The sequence below is a fragment of the Lissotriton helveticus genome, chromosome 3_2 (assembly GCF_964261635.1).
Source record: "Lissotriton helveticus chromosome 3_2, aLisHel1.1, whole genome shotgun sequence".
Classification (NCBI taxonomy): Eukaryota; Metazoa; Chordata; class Amphibia; order Caudata; family Salamandridae; genus Lissotriton; species Lissotriton helveticus.
In genome coordinates, this window is record NC_136062.1 from 234,858,830 (window position 1) to 234,877,809 (window position 18,980).

Consider the following 18,980-nt stretch of genomic DNA (forward strand, 5'->3'; position numbering starts at 1 on the left):
CAGATCTTTTCTTCTTTCCCCGTTCGCCGAAAGTACAGAAAAGCGACACCATCATCATAAGTGTTCCTCAAAAGTTTTCGAGGATAGGAGATTGAATTGTTATTAATCCCCTTCGCGAATATTTTGATGTATTTATATGCCTCTTCGCCACATTAAAGGGGAAGCATAAAAATAGTTTCACTTCCGGGAGAAAGACAGACTCCGGAGAGTGGAGCTTGGAGAATTAGACTCTTGTCTTCCGAGCTCTTCCGGGGCGGGCACTGCTCACTGCGGTGTGTAACTCACGAGTCAGCCTAGTGTAGCCGACCATAAGCTATCTGTCGGTGTAATATGTCTTTATTTCCCTTTGTCTGAACTCCACTCCTGAATGCCTTTAAAGCTGTGAAGAAAACCGAGTCAATCAGGCTTTAAAGAACCTACATATAGAGGCCAGTTCAGCCCCACCCGACCTGGAGCATTTAAGTGTTCGAACTTTACCCTGGGAGGAGCGAACTAGGTTGGGAAGGAGTGATCAAGGCTGATCCGATTGCGGAAAAGACGGGGGATGGGTACATGACTACGGTCCGAAACAAAGTATTTGGAGAGCTTGTAGAGAAACAGATGCTTTAGGCGGGAATGGCGGGGGCACGTCTGCCTTTGGTGCTGAAGAACCGCCGCACCACACTGGAGAGAGGGGAGAAGTTCATTTCCGATATTTACTTTACTGACTGCAATCTGCGGGGGAGGTGAGGCGAGGCAAAGAGGGGTGGAATAACACTCCATGGGGTCAGGGTCTGTGTGTCAGCACTTTGGGATAAAGAGAAACGGTACTGTCATTATTCAGGTCTCGCCTTAGACAGCTTTGTTTCCATGTTTTTGTTTGGTTAGTGCATACTGTGTTTTTTTTTTACCTCTTCACATGTTCTTCCTGTGGCACATGCCCCAAGTGTTGCTTTTATTGCTTTAATGTTTGCAATAATATATAGCGCGGACATGGCCTGAAAGCATCATTGTGCTCTACAACAGTTACATGATACAAGGGTACAGCAAGTTATAGTAACAATAATTATGTTCAGACATTTGCAGTTGGTTTTGAATTTGTCCCAAACTTCAATGGGACGCCATTGGAGGGTCGGGGAACGTGGTCACATTTATTGAGACCTAACACGAAGTGCGCTGCTGTATGTAGTGTTTCTCTCCGTGGGCCTCGATCTTGGGGAATGCTGGAAAGAAGAGCAATTCCATGATCTATTTTGGAGAGAACAAGAGATTGCACCACTGTTTTGATGTCTTGTTGCAGGATCAGTTGTCTGACACCCCACAGCTTCCTGATTTGGTGTTGTGCACTTTTGGCCATGACTGTGATGTGGTGGAGAGGTTTAGATGATTGTCATGGGTGATACAAATGGATCTGGCACTCTGGACAATGGCACACCAGCCATCAGGGCGGGAAATTTGGCCATCCAAACCTGTACTGGGGTTTCTGCTTTCGGAGGTGAGATCAAAATAAATTCTATTTCAGTTAGGTTGAGTTTTAGATGATGATTAGACATCCAGTTTTGAATCTTAAGAAGCATGAATGAAAGGAGGGCAGGGTCTTCAGGGGAAGAGATTTCCATGTACAGTGAGTGTCAACGTAGAGGTGGAAGAATATCCCAGAGTTTCTGAGAATCACACCTAACGGTTCCAGGTACAGGTTAACAAGGTTTGAGCAAAGGATCAAGCCTTGAAGGACCCCTTTATGTACATTGACTGGTCCCGAAAACAAGTTGCCCATTTTGTCAATTTGAAAGTGGTTGGTTAGGTAAGAGCTGAACCCATTCAAGACTGTGTCGCCATAGCCATGCAAATTGCAAAGGCGGTCCAGATGATTGACAGTGTTGAATGCAACGGACAAGTTCAGGAGGCAGGAGTTCCCAGAGTCAAGAATTCTAAAGGAGTCATCGACTATTTCTAGGATGACAGTGTCTGTGCTGTGGCCCTGGCGGAAACCTGATTGGAGAGAGTCTAGGAGGTTGTTTGTTCAAATGTGTGAAGTGAGCAGGTAAGCAACGCAACTTTCAATGACTTTTCCTGAAAATGAAAGTATTCAGACTGAGCAGTAGTAGTTCATGTTCTCTGAGTTGAGAGATTGTTATATCAAGGGAGGAGAGACTTGATCCACTTTTTGTTGTTGTGAAAATAGGATCTGTTGAAAGGACGGGTTGACTATGTTGGTCCATAGGGAGAGTAGATGTGTGGCAAGAAATTTGCTGATAGAACCTGGAATGGCATCCTGAAGGTGGTTTGAGGGTTTCACTTTGGAGATTGTTTGCTGCAGGTCAAAAGAGGACCACGAATGAAGCGCCTTGCAATGTAGAATCTCAGTTTCTGGGGGTTCACTGGTGTGTAGCGAGATATGGATGTCTCTGACTTTTCTATGAAAGAAGTCCACAAAGCTGTTGCAGCGTGCCAATGATGGCTGAAGACCTGAAGTGGTGGAGGGGTTTGTGGTTTGTGCGAGAACCTTTGGTCTGTTCTTTGCAGAATTCACTAGTGCTCTGAAGTGAGTGGATTTGGCTCTAAGGATTCGGTCTTTGTATTGTTTTCGCTATGCGATGTGCAAAGTTTATTAATACTCAGATGACCGTGCTCTAATCTCCATTCTTTTTCACACTTTCTGATAAGCTTTCTTTCTTAGAGGGTTTTGGTCTAGATAATTTGCAGTTCAGGGGTGCAAATTTGTCGATAAGGGATTCCATGCAGGAGTTATATTTGCTGGTGGGCTCATTATTATCAAGGTGCGGTGTAATCAAGATTAGGGTAAGAAGGGCTATGATGCCCATGGCTTCTGTGTCAAGGTTGGATTTGTCCCTGAACCATATTTTCTCTTTCTTGGGTTGACTGGAAGTTTTGGTTTAAGAGCTGAAGAGGGAGAATGATATCTGCATGTGGTCAGACCAGTTGACTGGAAGGGGGTTGTATGACTGTAGATTGAGAGAATTGGAGATTATCAGGTCTAGGATGGCACCTTCGTGGTGTGTGATTTTAAGGCAGTGTTGTTAGAGATCATTGTCTTTGAGAAAGGCTGTAAGGGTGTCCATTAGGTTGTTACCCTCAATTCCTCAGTGGGTGTTGAAGTCTCCAAGTAAGATCGTGTTGTCTGAACTGATCTGTTGAGAGGCGAAGAGATCCATACATACCTCAATGAAGGAATTGTTATTACCCGGTGGATGGTAAATCACATTCAGTGTGATGTTGGAGGTAGTGGACGTGGGCATTTCCATTGACATGCATTTGAAAGACTGAAACTGAGTTGTTTGGAGGATCCTTCATCTCAGTAAGTTTCTGTGAATGAGTGTGAGACCTCGGCCTAGTCCATCTTCCTGGTCTTTATGTAAGATGGAATAATTGAGAAGTAGAAGGTCTAGAACGTGGTTAGATGAGTCTTTGAGCCCCGTTTCAGTGAGGAACAGGATATCAAGTTTATGTTATGTTAATTAATTTTGATATAGCGCTCCACTCACCCATGAGCATCTCAGTGCGGTCAGCAGTTAAACAAGTATCAGCAAAATGAGAAGTCAAATTTATATCTTAAAATAGATGAGCTTTCAGCAATTTCCTAAATTTACAGTAGTTCGTGCAGGTGCGAACATGGAGCAGGAGCTTATGCATTCATTCATTCATCTTTATTTCGGCTAATTGTAGCCATAAAAGATACATTTAAAATATAATTCGTACAGTGTCAATTAATCCAAGAGTTTAGGTACAAAGAGGAAAAGGACGATAATTGCTACACAAATATCAAGATCGGGTTCAAATATGCCATAAAACCTACCTTATAATATCATAAATACATTCTTAAAAATACCTTTTAAAAGCTAGACATTCTATAACATGTACACAATTTAGATAAAACACTTTTAGGATATGATGGAAGTTTAATTACAATAAAACCAACCATATTTTTAAAATGCAAGTGCGATAGTTCCTATACTTAGGATTCAATATGGTAGTATAAACTTGTGGCTCTAGAATTTTAATCCAGCCTTTTTCCTTATTAAATATACATTGAATAGGAATCTGCTTACGCAAAAGACCACAATTTGTGAGGTACCAGTCTTCAATATACGTTCTGCTTCCCTACAGACCCTAACACCCAAATTCCTGCACAGAGATCTGATCCAACGCTCCCTGGCTAGTTTATATGCAGGGCAAAAGAAAAGTATATGTGCATCGTTTTCTTTAACCTCCTGTGTGCAAAGAAGACACACTTCGTTTACCTTAACTCCCCCCCCCATCTAGACATATTTGCATTTGTTTGTAAAACATCATCTAAATTGTAAAAATAGTGATTTCGCTAGCGGGGGGCCTATCTCATCCGTAAAAGGTTCAAACTAGACAATATCTTTAAAAAATAAAAACTTCAGAGTTAATGACCCCACAGACAAGCTATGTATCATTTTGTTATTCATATAGGACCAAAAGGTAGACTTTATAAGCTTCTTACAGATGGGTGTCAATTTCAAAGGCTCTTCCCAATAGTGAGAGAGACCTAGCTTGTTAGTCCAGGATATAACATGCTTTAACCAGAGAATATTCTTGGATCCGTCCATCTTCATGATCTCTACCAGGCCTTCTCTATAATTAGTCAGCTCTGGGGTAGTCCATATCCTGACCCAGAATAATAAAGGTCTTAACGTAGCATGATAATCAGTGCGTTTGATGTTAAGGTCCAAGAGTACTGGGATTAGGGGCGTTCTGATTGGGATTTTTAACAATTTCCGAATAAAATTTTCTTCCCTTTCAACGTTCTTCTTACAATGTGGCCCCCAAATCTCAGCCCCATAAAGCACCGCTGAGTGGGCTTTGGACTTAAAAACCTCCAGGGCAGGAGAAATAGCCTTAGAGTTGCTATCTCCATGTTTTTTCGTTATTGGCAGCAAGTTTTGCAGGAACATTATCCTATTCTTTTCTAAATGTCCCTTCCAAGACAATTTGCTGTCCAAAGTGATTCCTAAGTAATTGAAACTTTCCACATATTCCAGTTTCTGGTTGTTTAAAATTATGTTCTTCTTAAATGATTTATGTGGGCTTATAGACATGTACTTGGTTTTGGTTGAATTAATTTCCAACTCCTTAATCGTGCAATAATTATAAAATGAGTTCACTAGGCATTGTAATCCATTGGGGGTCTGCGATATTAAAATAGTATCATCAGCAAATAATAATGCTGTGACGGCTTCACCCCCAAGTTTTGGGGAATCATGCTTACAATTTTTTTAATACTTAGGGATATCATTTACGTACAGCGAGAAGAGTGGGTGCCAACACGCATCCTTGTCGTACACCCCTTCGCACTGGTATTGCCTTAGATAATTCCCCCCTTGGCCCCCATCTCACTTTTGCATAGTTCCCTACGTGAAGCCTAATCAGTTGCACAAGCAATTCTCCTGGTACCCCGATATCTTTTAATGAATCCCAAAGTAGGGTTCGGGGAACTAGATCGAAGGCAGCCTTCAAATCTAAAAAAGCAATATACAGGCTGCCCTTCCTTAGGGTGATATATTTCCAACAAATACATGTAAATCTAAACACTTGATCAGTAGTGCTAGTTTTAATCTTAAACCCCGCTTGATATTTTGATATTATTTACAACAAGGGGTGGTGATGGACAGAGTCTCTGAATTAAGCAGAGTACTCTCACCCTGTCAAGAGATAAGGGCTAGATCCAACACCGTTTTTTAGCTCATTGCACCATCCCAGTTTCAGAACCTGGCTGTATGCAAATTAGTCTGTCCCTGGCCCAGTGCATCATGGGAACAGGGCAGACCAGACTACAAAAGCCAATTCTTACACAGGGAAGGAAACAAGCTTCCGGGGACCGGTTTCTGGCATTACAGCCGTCTTCGGCCCGGCTTGCTTGAATCCTGATGGTGCAATGAGCAAGGGACTCACATCTGAGTATACCCTTCCACGCTTAGGGTGGACAAAATTATTTACAACAAAGGGTGGTGATGGACAGAGTCTCTGAATTAAGCAGAGTACTCTCACCCTGTCAAGAGATCAGGGCTAGATCCAACACCGTTTTTTAGCTCATTGCACCATCCCAGTTTCAGAACCTGGCTGTATGCAAATTAGTCTGTCCCTGGCCCAGTGCATCATGGGAACAGGGCAGACCAGACTACAAAAGCCAATTCTTACACAGGGAAGGAAACAAGCTTCCGGGGACCGGTTTCTGGCATTACAGCCGTCTTCGGCTTGCTTGAATCCTGATGGTGCAATGAGCAAGGGACTCACATCTGAGTATACCCTTCCACGCTTAGGGTGGACAAAATTATTTACAACAAGGGGTGGTGATGGACAGAGTCTCTGAATTAAGCAGAGTACTCTCACCCTGTCAAGAGATCAGGGCTAGATCCAACACCGTTTTTTAGCTCATTGCACCATCCCAGTTTCAGAACCTGGCTGTATGCAAATTAGTCTGTCCCTGGCCCAGTGCATCATGGGAACAGGGCAGACCAGACTACAAAAGCCAATTCTTACACAGGGAAGGAAACAAGCTTCCGGGGACCGGTTTCTGGCATTACAGCCGTCTTCGGCCCGGCTTGCTTGAATCCTGATGGTGCAATGAGCAAGGGACTCACATCTGAGTATACCCTTCCACGCTTAGGGTGGACAAAATTATTTACAACAAGGGGTGGTGATGGACAGAGTCTCTGAATTAAGCAGAGTACTCTCACCCTGTCAAGAGATCAGGGCTAGATCCAACACCGTTTTTTAGCTCATTGCACCATCCCAGTTTCAGTACCTGGCTGTATGCAAATTAGTCTGTCCCTGGCCCAGTGCATCATGGGAACAGGGCAGACCAGACTACAAAAGCCAATTCTTACACAGGGAAGGAAACAAGCTTCCGGGGACCGGTTTCTGGCATCACAGCCGTCTTCACCACCCCTTGTTGTAAATATTTTTGTCCACCCTAAGCGTGGAAGGGATACTCAGACATGAGTCCCTTGCTCATTGCACCATCAGGATTCAAGCAAGCCGGGCCGAAGACGGCTGTAATGCCAGAAACCGGTCCCCGGAAGCTTGTTTCCTTCCCAGTGTAAGAATTGGCTTTTGTAGTCTGGTCTGCCCTGTTCCCATGATGCACTGGGCCAGGGACAGACTAATTTGCATACAGCCAGGTTCTGAAACTGGGATGGTGCAATGAGCTAAAAAACGGTGTTGGATCTAGCCCAGATCTCTTGACTGGGTGAGAGTATTCTGCTTAATTCAGAGACTCTGTCCCTCACCACCCCTTGTTGTAAATATTTTTGTCCACCCTAAGCGTGGAAGGGTATACTCAGACATGAGTTCCTTGCTCATTGCACCATCAGGATTCAAGCAAGCCGGGCCGAAGACGGCTGTAATGCCAGAAACCGGTCCCCGGAAGCTTGTTTCCTTCCCAGTGTAAGAATTGGCTTTTGTAGTCTGGTCTGCCCTGTTCCCATGATGCACTGGGCCAGGGACAGACTAATTTGCATACAGCCAGGTTCTGAAACTGGGATGGTGCAATGAGCTAAAAAACGGTGTTGGATCTAGCCCAGATCTCTTGACTGGGTGAGAGTATTCTGCTTAATTCAGAGACTCTGTCCCTCACCACCCCTTGTTGTAAATATTTTTGTCCACCCTAAGCGTGGAAGGGTATACTCAGACATGAGTCCCTTGCTCATTGCACCATCAGGATTCAAGCAAGCCGGGCCGAAGACGGCTGTAATGCCAGAAACCGGTCCCCGGAAGCTTGTTTCCTTCCCAGTGTAAGAATTGGCTTTTGTAGTCTGGTCTGCCCTGTTCCCATGATGCACTGGGCCAGGGACAGACTAATTTGCATACAGCCAGGTTCTGAAACTGGGATGGTGCAATGAGCTAAAAAACGGTGTTGGATCTAGCCCAGATCTCTTGACTGGGTGAGAGTATTCTGCTTAATTCAGAGACTCTGTCCCTCACCACCCCTTGTTGTTGATATTTTGATATGTCACCCTCTCCCATCCATTATAAAAGTCTGTTTAAAATATGTCTAGCAAAAACTTTCTGTAAAAAATCAATTAAACTAATTGGCCGATAATTTCCCGGATCATTACGATTACCTTTTTTAAAAATTGTCACCATCTCTGCTCCTTTCCATGTATCAGGGATTGGTGTACCTGCTACTATTGAATTACATAAAAAATGTATGTATGGTCCTCAGACTTCGATGTCATGCCTCAGTAGATCTCCTGGGATTTTATCGGGTCCTGGAGCTTTCCCACTTTTAATGGCCTGTATCGCTGTAATTGTCTCTACCAGACTAAAGTGCAAATCGGCTACCTTAGGTACAATTTCTATTTCCTTTGCCATTGGGGGTGATTCCCCAATGTTGTCCGAGAAATGATCCACCCAAGTATTTTCATCTAGGAAAAGGTCTTTGGCAGTCCTTCCTGTCTTATTTCCCTTGGATATTAACCTCCAAAAGGTAGCCTGATCTTTGGACTTTGCTGCGACGACTAGGTCAGACCATATCTCATCGTCCCAGGCCCTTTTAGTTTCCACAAGCGTTCTATTATATATACGTCTTCTATCTCTTATTGCTTCTATATTTTTGTTTTTAATTGCCTGTATTAAGGAGGTTTTAGCTTATCTGCACTCTTTATTATACCACGGGTTTCCTATCTCAAGTTGATTGTCCCTCCCTCCATTTTTCTCCTTGTAGATATTACTTAGAAGCGGGGTCAGTGCCTCCACCAGATTATTATGCGTATCTAGTACAGAGCGATCCCCTAAAGGTAGATCCTGGAAGGATGTAACAATGTCAGCAAAGGTGTTATAAATGCTTGTCATTGTGGCATCTTTAGCTAAGATATAAGGCCATTTTAATGCCCGTCTATTAATATTTATTTGTAGATCGCAGGCACTTTGGTCATTCCCTACTTCCCCAAGAGTAATAGATTTAAAAAACTGAGACTCTAAAGTTAGATATAAGGGAAAGTGATCGCTCTCCGTCCTGGGGTCAACTTTAAAATCAACGGCAATATGCCACAAACTAATTGAGACCAATATAAAATCTATCTGGCTCAGGGAGCTTCCTCTACAGAACGTAGGTGCCGCACGTCGATCTGACTGTAGACGCCCTTTGCATGCCCTTAAGTCGTGTCCAACAGTGAGTTGTAGAATTTGTGCTGCCGTGACAGTGCACCTTACCTGTCCACTGCTATCTAGTGCCAGGATGTTGTTTGCCATATCCTGCTCTGTAAATATGTTATCAAAGCCCAGTATTGGTTCGAACTTACAATTAAAGTCTCCACCAACAATTATATGTGTCTTGGGCCCTATTGTATCAAGGAAGGAATCAAGTTCTATTATCTGCGATTCTTTGTTGAGTGCATTTGGTCTGTTATACACATTAATTAAATATAGGACCTTATTGTCTCTTATAATTATTTTTACACCCAGCAAGTCCTGTGACTGAATATGGAGGGGAATAGTATCAATTTCTAGGGTAATCCTTATCCACGTCACCAGACCCCCAGATGATCTCCCTCTTACAGAGGGGACAGCATTCACACAAAATGTTTTATAACCCAAGCTGTGGGGAGTTTCCAATGACCAAGTCTCCTGTAAAAGGATTATATCACTTTGGTCTATGTAGTCGCTCCAAATCATATCCTGGAGATTCTTATTGAGCCCTGCTATGTTCCAGGAAGAAGCTTTACTTCCAAATTTTCACTTATTCCAATTGGTTGGGAATTTATATGAGTGTGCGAGCTTGCTATGGTGTTTATTGCTTCCCCAAGACACACTGGCAATTCTGGGCTATATAATTGCTTTGGACGATGTAGCCCCTAAACGCCCCCCTTGTCTGATTCATTTATACCTTGTTCATTAGTTAGTCTGTATATTTTCGCAGTGATGATTTCCCTTCAAATAATTAATAGTGAAATTTGCAGGGGTACTTGTACTGTTTAGTCAATCTAACTCATCCAGTAGCGATAGACCATCAAATCTGTTTCATAATGGAACATGGGAAGCCAGCTGACTTAAATTACCATCATGTTCAGGTTTGTAAAAATAGCCCAGCGGAAGGGTATTGATACACGTACCTTGGGCGTAGGTTTCTTGCCTAAATTCTAATATCCTCCTAACTTGTTGCGGTCGCCTAAAATTAATCACCACACAGTCTCCTCTGATATTTTTTGATGATTCGCCCAACCACCCAACTCTATGGACCATCAGTATATCACCAGTATTTGCGGGATGGAATCGTTTACATTTTGAAAGCCAATCCACTGTTTTGTTACGTAGATTTTGCCAAGTTTCCTTTTGCTCTCTTTTTAGGGTTGGCACGCCCGCAAGTACTACCACGTATGGCGAAGAGGCCGGTGGTAGCTGCAGGACATCGGTATTGGGCATTAGATCGGTTCCTTTTGAACTATGAACTACTGGCCTATCTGAATTTATATTCAAACTTTCCGGGTTTGGATATGGTGGTAAACTTCTAGCACTATTCCCCTCAAAGTCATGCATGCCCTGTTTCCTTCCCTCTTATCAATCCATCATTCTGCTGTGTAGGGTTTCTAGGTTTAACCAGACTTTCATCACCCTGTCTAACATCCATCCTTTCCCTTATGTTTTTGGCTGGGAGGCTGCCAACATCCCCTTTTGGCTTAGTTTGGGGTGGAGCAGTACTCCCACTCAAACACAAAATTGGGGATTTGGGGACAGTGTTCCTTCCACCATTCTCCATTTTTTTGCATAGGTACTCCAGCTTGCAACCAAACTGGGAAAGGCTTACTGTCAATTGCTCTTCTAATGTATTCCTCCTTTCACTAATCGCAGTTTCCAGAGTGAGTTTTAACTTATTTTCTAGCTTTCCAAATATTTATTCTAACCAGGGAGTGTGAGGTATAATATCGTGCTCAGTTTGTGCGCCTATTGATTTACTTAGCACCATACTTAGCAGCTTATTCCAGTACGGGCAGGAAAGGTGAGAGAAAGCTCTCCCCGCATCTCGTTAAACGTATGCAGGGGGACATCCAGCAGGGCTTTACCACAAGAGCTTAACCTTCTGCAGGGTATGTGGGGTTTGATTTTTAGTTGAAGACATTTGGGGCCTTTGCCTCTTAGAGCGTTATAAATAAGAGAGCTCCTTTTTTTTCACTGTCAGCCAGTGGAGATCCTTTAATAACGGGGCCGAAGAGGAGGAGGAAGATTGAGAACGAGCCTGGCTGCCGTATTTTGGACAACCTGTAGTTTGGCTACCAGCATCCCATGTACTGCCGCCAGAAGAGCATTGCTGTAGTCTAGTCTGCTTACTACCAGAGCTTGTACTAGTGTTCTTCTGGCAGGAATAGGATGAGTAGGAAAGATTCTGCGCAGAAGATGCATGTTCTGATATCATAATCCAGTGGTGGTTGATCCCTTTTTTCATTTTTTTGGGGACACAGGGATAGACCCAAGTTGAAGAGGCCACCACTCATCGGACCAGATAGAAGTCACCTTGCCGAGCACCACAATCTCCGAATTGTCTACATTCATGTGTAGATAATTATCATTAATCCAGTTGAAGATAGCTAAGATACCCGTAGCAAAGCGTTTTTTAGTAGCGTCCAAATCTGAATCATATGTGAACATCAACTGGGTGCCGTCAGCATAAGAGATTATTTCAAAGCCATAAGGCTGTTCAATCTTAGCAAGGGGTGCCACATAAATATTAAACAAAGTGGGACTCCAACTAGAACCCTGTGGGACACCCCTGTCCAGTCGCATGTAGTGCAAGTTATAGGGGCTTAGGGTAACAGTTTGGTATCTGTCTTCCAAAAAATGTTGCAAACATTTGAGCGCGGTACCTTGTATCCCAATCTCTCGCAGCCTCTCTAGCATCCTGACATAGGAGACTGTGTCGAAGGCTGCCGAGAGATCTGGTAGCAGGAGCATGACAGAACTTCCTATATCAAGTGCAAGTTGTAGAGAGTCAGTCACTGCCAGAAGTGCAGTTTCCGTGCTGTGGCCTGGTCGAAATCCGGATTGCGAAGGGTCCAGGATTTGATTTGATTTGATTCCAGATAGGCTGTTTATTAATTAAGCCTTCAAGCAGTTTACCCAAAAGAGGTAGCGAAGATATAGGTTGATAGTTAGCTAATGTATTTTTGTAAAGATTAGCTTTTTTAGAGATAGGTAGAACGCAGGCAGCTTTCCATTCCAAAGGGATGGTGCCTGTTTCCACTGTGAGCAAGACAGTGGATAAAGATGCCATCTCTTTAGGCGGGCAAATGTCCAGAGGAGAACCTTATTTTGCAGCAACCAGGGAACTCCGGATTACCTCTATATAGTACAGGTTTCAAAACTATTTAAGATGTAAGTCCTATCTGCTATCAGATCGACTTTACTGCTCGAATCACCGGGAATGTGAAATTTTAAATAGATATTGGAGATTTTCTCCTGAAAGAAATTGGCAAGGGAATCGCAGAGGCTCTGGGACCTTATGGAGAGTTGGGCGCATGCCCAGGGGCTAATAAAATCTTGAACAATTTTAAAAAGCACTTTAGGAGCGTTGCCTGCCTGTTCAATTTGATTTGTGATAACATTTCAACGCAAGATTCTGAAATTTAGGTGATATCTAGATAATGCTAGTTTATAGGAGTCTTTGTCATGAGGTTTTTTTAGGTCTGCGCCATCTTCTCTCTAAGTTCTTACACACTAATTTTTCCATTTTGAGCTCAGCGGTATAACGAGGGCAGACGGTCCCAATTTGGTGGAGCAACATTTTTTTTAAGGGGTACTATTAAATCCAGAGCCTCAGATAGAGTAGTGTTAAAGGTGTCTAAGATGTTGTTGATCTCAACAATTTTTACTGGCAAACTGAAGGAAAATGATTCACTGAAAGCTTTGGGAGAAAAATAGGTGCTAAGGTCTGCTTGACATCTTTGCATACTAAGAGGCTGAGAAGATTGGACATAGTAGGGAATCATAAAATGGTCCATCCATGTAAGAGGCCTAGGAGTCTCTCATAAAATATGCTCCCTGTTAGTGAATACTAGATCAACCGAGTGACCTACTTGATAAGTAGGGCCTCTAATACGTTGAGCCAAATCAAGCTTTTCCAAGTCTGCTGTAAGCTTCGCCACTTCTGAGTTAGTATGATCTTCCCCATGGTAATGAGTCACCCACGAGAAGACATTTTTTGGTGGCTAATGCTTGGGTGGCTTTGTCTTCCACCAAAAGTTGGCTGAAACATGTCTTCGTTCCAGGAGGACGGTAAATCAAGGCTCCGTTTCAACTATCTGTAGCGGATAAACTTATTTTACAAATACCAAATTCAATCGAGTCAGTAGTAGTGGTCGTGATCCAGGTAACATTTAGTGTATTTTTAAAGACGATAGCAATGCCGCCTCCTGATTTCAAGCATCTAGCTCGCTTGATTAATTTATAGTTATCAGGGATGGCTAATGTGATGACGGGAGATTAGAGGCATTCAGCCATGTTTCTCTTCAAGAAACAGATATCAGGTGACCGAGTGGTAATTAAATCCAATATTTTGGTTGAGTGGTTGGCTAAGGACCAGTACAGAGCATTCACACAAAGCTAATAAAATGCATGGTACTTGCTTTCTGCTGCGCATCTGGTCCGGCATCGGCTTTTATAGCCAAATGCACTATGGTGCAGGATCAAGTCCAATATCTCTAGACAGTGTTTGACTGCATACCGACAAACCCACTGAGTGTCTGTAAGAGGTTTAGTTATTAGTTGAGGGGGATAAGTACTTACCTCAAGTAATAATCACAGTCCTTGTAAGGGTGATCCTCTTAAGTCACTAAATAAACCTGAGTTCAACCCCCTGGTAGCTATGCATAAAACAAGGCTTAACTTGAAGACAATGTGTAAGGTATTCACGCAATACCAAAATGATAAAGATGAAATGCAGAACAATAAAAATCCCCAAAGAAATTAGAAAAATAGAGTTAAACGTTAATAAACAAAACCACACCAAAAAGATAAAAATCCTAGAAGTCGAAACATAATAGGATTTAAAAAAAGTTTCAAATAGAAATAGCGATAAGAAGCAAAAAATTTCAATTTTAGTTAATGGTTGCGGTAAAACAGTCCAGCGCAATTTGACGCTGGAGCCTGTGTCAAAAACACTAACCAGGTTCATCCTCGTTAAGCATTTTACCTCAGACTAGTCCTTTAAGTCTGAACGCACCACCGAAGTACACTTTTGAAGTCCTCTAGGACCTCAGAGGATGCCCATAGTGACCCACAGGATGGCAGGCAAAGGCCAACAGGAGTCTCCAGTTTAGGTCCAGTTGCCACTGATCAGTTGGGCAGCTGCACCAAAAGACTTCTTGGAGGTTGTTATGCCCATGTTGCTTTAACGGGAGGTCATCCTTAAGGCCTATGGAGTCCACTTCTTTGTCCTGGGAGAAAGATGGAGAGCAAGTTGCTTCTTCTCGGCTTTTAGACAACAGGACCATCCTCTCCTGATATTCCAGAGGTCCAGGAGTGTTTTCTGGTGAGTGCCTGAAGATGCCACGTTTATTCCTGGCACAAGCTAGTGGGTGGGAATGACCTCTGCGGATACCCCAATCCAGTGCTTCCTAAACTTTTTAGAACCATAACACACTTTTTAGAATAACAATTTTCGTGACCCACAACGCTTCAATGGACATAATGTGGGCAATTTTTTTAAATCTAACTAAAGCATCATGACGTAGCGCACTGTCATTTACATACCACACATTTTCCATTGAAATGACCACTAAATTTGACAGACATACAGTTTTACTTATAAAACTATTTTGCACACAACAGATAATGTCTGAAAATTGGGTTTCAGCAAAATCTTTGTTTCCATCACACTTCAGAATTACTAAAAATGTATTTAATTCTTGCTTTCCAAACTGCGTAATGTGTACAGATCATTTACAGGTTTTTTACATTTAATTACACGTTACTACAAGCATTTGCAATGCAATAGGTCTCGCAGCATTAAAGTTTGAGTTATTGGCATTGTATATGACAATGTGTTGCATTAAATTTTTAGCAAAGTCTGTATTGGTGTATAAAGATGATTTGCAAGATGATAGCGATGGAGTGGGGGATGGATGGATGGAGTGGAGTGGAGTGGAGTGGAGTGGATGGATGGATGGAGTGGGGGATGGATGGATGGAGTGGGGGGATGGATGATGGGGTGATGGATGATGGGGGGATGGATGGAGTGAGGTGGATGGAGTGGGGGGATGGAATTCATGTGTGCATTAAAAAGAGGAATCTAAGGATAGAAATAAACGGGGCACCCTCCACTCGCATAGTGTATATAAATACTAGCCCCATTTATGCACCGCTCATTTCATTGTAGTGGGGGGTGCCCTACCTTCTGTTCTCAAGCGGAAGGGGCAGCTTTATCCCATCTTAGGTAGTGAGATCCAGCAAACTGACTGATGCAACAGTTGACAAACTAGGAGACAGCAACTTACTCACACTCCTTCATATACAACATTCCCTAACTAGCACATATCCTGCCCCTTTCGCCTGCTTACCCTCATACAGAGGAACACTATGATGACGAAAGCGCGGGGAACTGTACGACGTGTTCACTGCACCCTTGAATCCGTGAGGTGTCTTCTTTTATGCACGGGTGAACAATTGTGGCTTTTGTGGTACTTCTCAGACAGGGCACCAGCAGCTTCAGAACGAGTTTAAGCTATTGGCATTGTAAATGACAATGCCATTCATTTATATATTAAAAACAAAAATAAAAGGCTTTGTTATGTGCAATGTCAATAGCTCAAACTCCCGTAAATGCGGGACCTATTGCATTGCAAATGCTTGTTTACAATGTGCCCAAAAAGAAGGTTATCTCTCAGAATAATGTAAGCCAATGGCTTAAGTGGCCTGATCTTGTGCCCCAATGGCTTAAGTGGCCTGATCTTGTGCCCCATTGTTGTGTCTGCAGTGGCCAAAACAAAAATGTGTATCGGAGAACAATGGATGAGCTGACTGACAGCCCCTATATTTATGTATAATATATGTGCAATATTACTAAAATCAAAAAGGACATGACTGGCACCAGATCTACAAATAGTCCATTGGGCTTGTGCTTCTCCGAATTGTAAGATCAGATCACCTTTATGGAGGTATCAATTATGACTCTTAAATATGTAATGCAGTGAACACTCTTTATGGATGTCTCTTAGTGCTCATAGACTACGATGTAATATTTCTTGCATCTAAAGCCATAACGTAGTACTGAGGCCCATGGTATCCATTAACGTCAAGGGATCCATTCAGGATGACATAACCACACAAATAAGGACTAATGCCTTTTAATAAAGTGGTGACAACTGACCAAGACAACAAATTCATCTAACCATGAGCAAGGGGCTGAACCAAATCACCGCTGGATGTATGCCAAAAACAATAGCTCTGACCAGTGGACAGCAGCTAAAGCAATCTGTAGCTGAGACCTGAAATTGAAAAAACAACAGCCATACTCTATCTATGGCAGCTCTAAATAACTTCAGAGAGATTCTCTTCCACACCACTGATATATATTAACCAGGGTTGATGCGTCACATATTCAGGCTAGCGAAAATGACGTCATGAAAAGACTGCATCTGTTCCTCCTGGTGCTTCGACGTATGTCTGTCATCCGCATTGGGGAAATCCTATTTGGAGGGTAATCTGAGACTTTCCCCCTTAATGCTGTGGCTCTCTGCCTGCCCAAAGACAGAAACAAACCTTAACCGACTTCTTACTTCAGATTGTCTGCGATATGAATAAGTTTGTACCAGCCCCTGGCTGATATCCACAAGTTCAACAAGCTCATATAATAATCAGTTTTCGAATGTAATATCTTGAGAAGTGTAGTTAGTGATTAACAATGGGCTTAATCTATTGCGGGTGGGTGACTGTATTTTGTATTTGCATGCAAGATGGGGCGATGATTTGCACCCATGGGTGTTTGAATAGCATTTTGTAGTTAGTGGAACTACTGCAGCACTACTTTACATTTTACAAAATGCAGTTTGTGAATTGGGCCCAACGAGTCTAATATCAGAAATGCTGCAGGAGTTTACAGATTGGTAACCAATGGAGTACGTGGTGTAAAAATCTCCCCTATGTAGGGAAAGAGTTTTTTGTTCTAGAGGGTCCTGCAAAACCTTCAAAAAAAGGCCATGCGAAAGGAGGAATTGCTTGTCTTTTATCCACCTCTCTTCAATGGCAATATACACATTACTCAGACTCTAGTAATCTCTTTCAATCTATAATTATCACTAACTTAGGCAATGTAGGCACGCGGTCTTCGTTTGTCATTTTAAATGTATACATTCCCCCTGAGGAATGTTTTAATTTAGTTATGAAGCGAATGTTTTCTTATGTAACAAAGCTACTGGAGGCTGATTATCCCCCCTATATACTAATGGTCGGAGACTTAAATAGTAAAATATCCAACTCTACTTTAGTTAAGTTCAGAAATAAACTTAAGGAAGAAGTGTATAATATACCTCAAATGGCTTGGCCCCCTAAAATAAAAACTAATAAAAGAGGTAAGATTCTTCTGGAGGAACTTAGCCTCTTAGAAGGGCTTATTAATAATGGTAGAATGCCCTCGGATAGCCCTGCCCATTATACACATGGCTCATATAGGGGTGAGTCTATTTTGGACTATGCCATTACGGACTTTGAGTCGTTCCATCTGATTAGGGATATGGTGATCACTCATTCTATACTGAGTGATCACAAAATAATTAATTTGACTCTTTCATTAATCCCTTCTGAAACTAACTCCTGGTCCTTAAAGCATAGAGATCTGTCCATTGATCGAAGGTCGGGTAGATGTTTTTGGGGTCCCACTACCATGACGGATGTACAAAGCCTCCTGGCCCAAACTTTACTAGAACTCGACCAGTGGGAGGGTACAGAATTCCTACAACTCGAAAACCTTATTAAAAAAGTTATCGGATTTGCCAAGAAAAAGGGAAATCCTAAAAGACCACATTTTTCACCTAGTCCTCTATTTTTCCTGAATAAGGAGATAAATGCACTAATCAGGAAACAATATCTTAATAGAACTGAGGAAAATGAGTCTCTACTAGCACTATTAAAACGTAGAAGAGTTAGATTGAGACTCAAATTGAAAAGAGAAAAAGAAGACTCTCTTTGGATTAGTTTGAGGGAGGCTATAACCTTTAATCGATCCAGAGAATTTTGGTCTATAATAAGGAAAGGTTGTGGTACCATAGTAGCTCCCCGTCCTATAGCCATCTGCGAAGAAGTCTGGACAGTATTTGTAACTGCATTATATGCTCCAAATGAAGCATTGGAGGATATAGGTATGTTGGAGTTAAATGGTATGCAAAAAAGCACTCTCCCTACAGAAAAAACAATAGTTGCTGCAATAAAGAGTATGCGCTCTTCTGGAGCCATGGGTCCAGACGAACTCCCTATGACAATCATTAAGCAGGATATCTCTACTTGGAGTAGGATTCTTCTCCCTATATTTCAGGCTTGCTTTCTAACAAGAACTGTCCCTGACTCATGGAGGGGTAGTATATTAATTCCTATATTTAAAAAGGGGGATCGGGAGCTGCCATCTAATTATCGTTTAATAGCTTTGTTAGATGCCATAGGAAAAATTTTCGCCAAATGTGTACTAATGTTAATTATGGAATGGGCAGAGACCAATAAGATTTTACTAATGGAACAAACTGGTTTCCGCGAAGAGCACGGAACGCTCGACAATTTGACATTATTGCAGGTGATCAGTGACAAGTATGTATGCATCCGTAATGGTGGCGTATATGCCGCATTTATTGATTTCTCCACGGCGTTCGACAAAGTGGACCGCCCATCGCTGTGGAGAAAATTGGCGGCATTGGGTATGCCAGGATACCTACTTGCATTGGTTCGTTCTCTGCATACGAACACATGGTGTAAGGTGCTACAAGGTGGTGAAGAGGGTCTTACTTCATCTATTCCCTCCCAGAATGGCCTTAAACAAGGGT

At 42.5% G+C, this 18,980-nt stretch overlaps 1 protein-coding gene across 2 annotated transcripts in view; it reads left to right on the top strand.

Annotated features, from left to right (window-relative positions):
- The first annotated feature begins 233 nt into the window (after nucleotides 1-233).
- MAN2C1 (mannosidase alpha class 2C member 1) overlaps nucleotides 234-18,980 on the top strand; it is a 389,693-nt gene continuing 370,946 nt past the window's right edge. Inside the window, exon 1 of one of the 2 annotated variants that reach the window (XM_078685096.1) lies at nucleotides 234-725. In XM_078685096.1, coding sequence (XP_078541222.1) covers nucleotides 616-725 — 110 coding nt within the window. In that variant the 5' untranslated portion in view covers nucleotides 234-615. The remainder of the gene's footprint in view (nucleotides 726-18,980) is intronic. The other variant, XM_078685097.1, reaches the window with a different exon arrangement.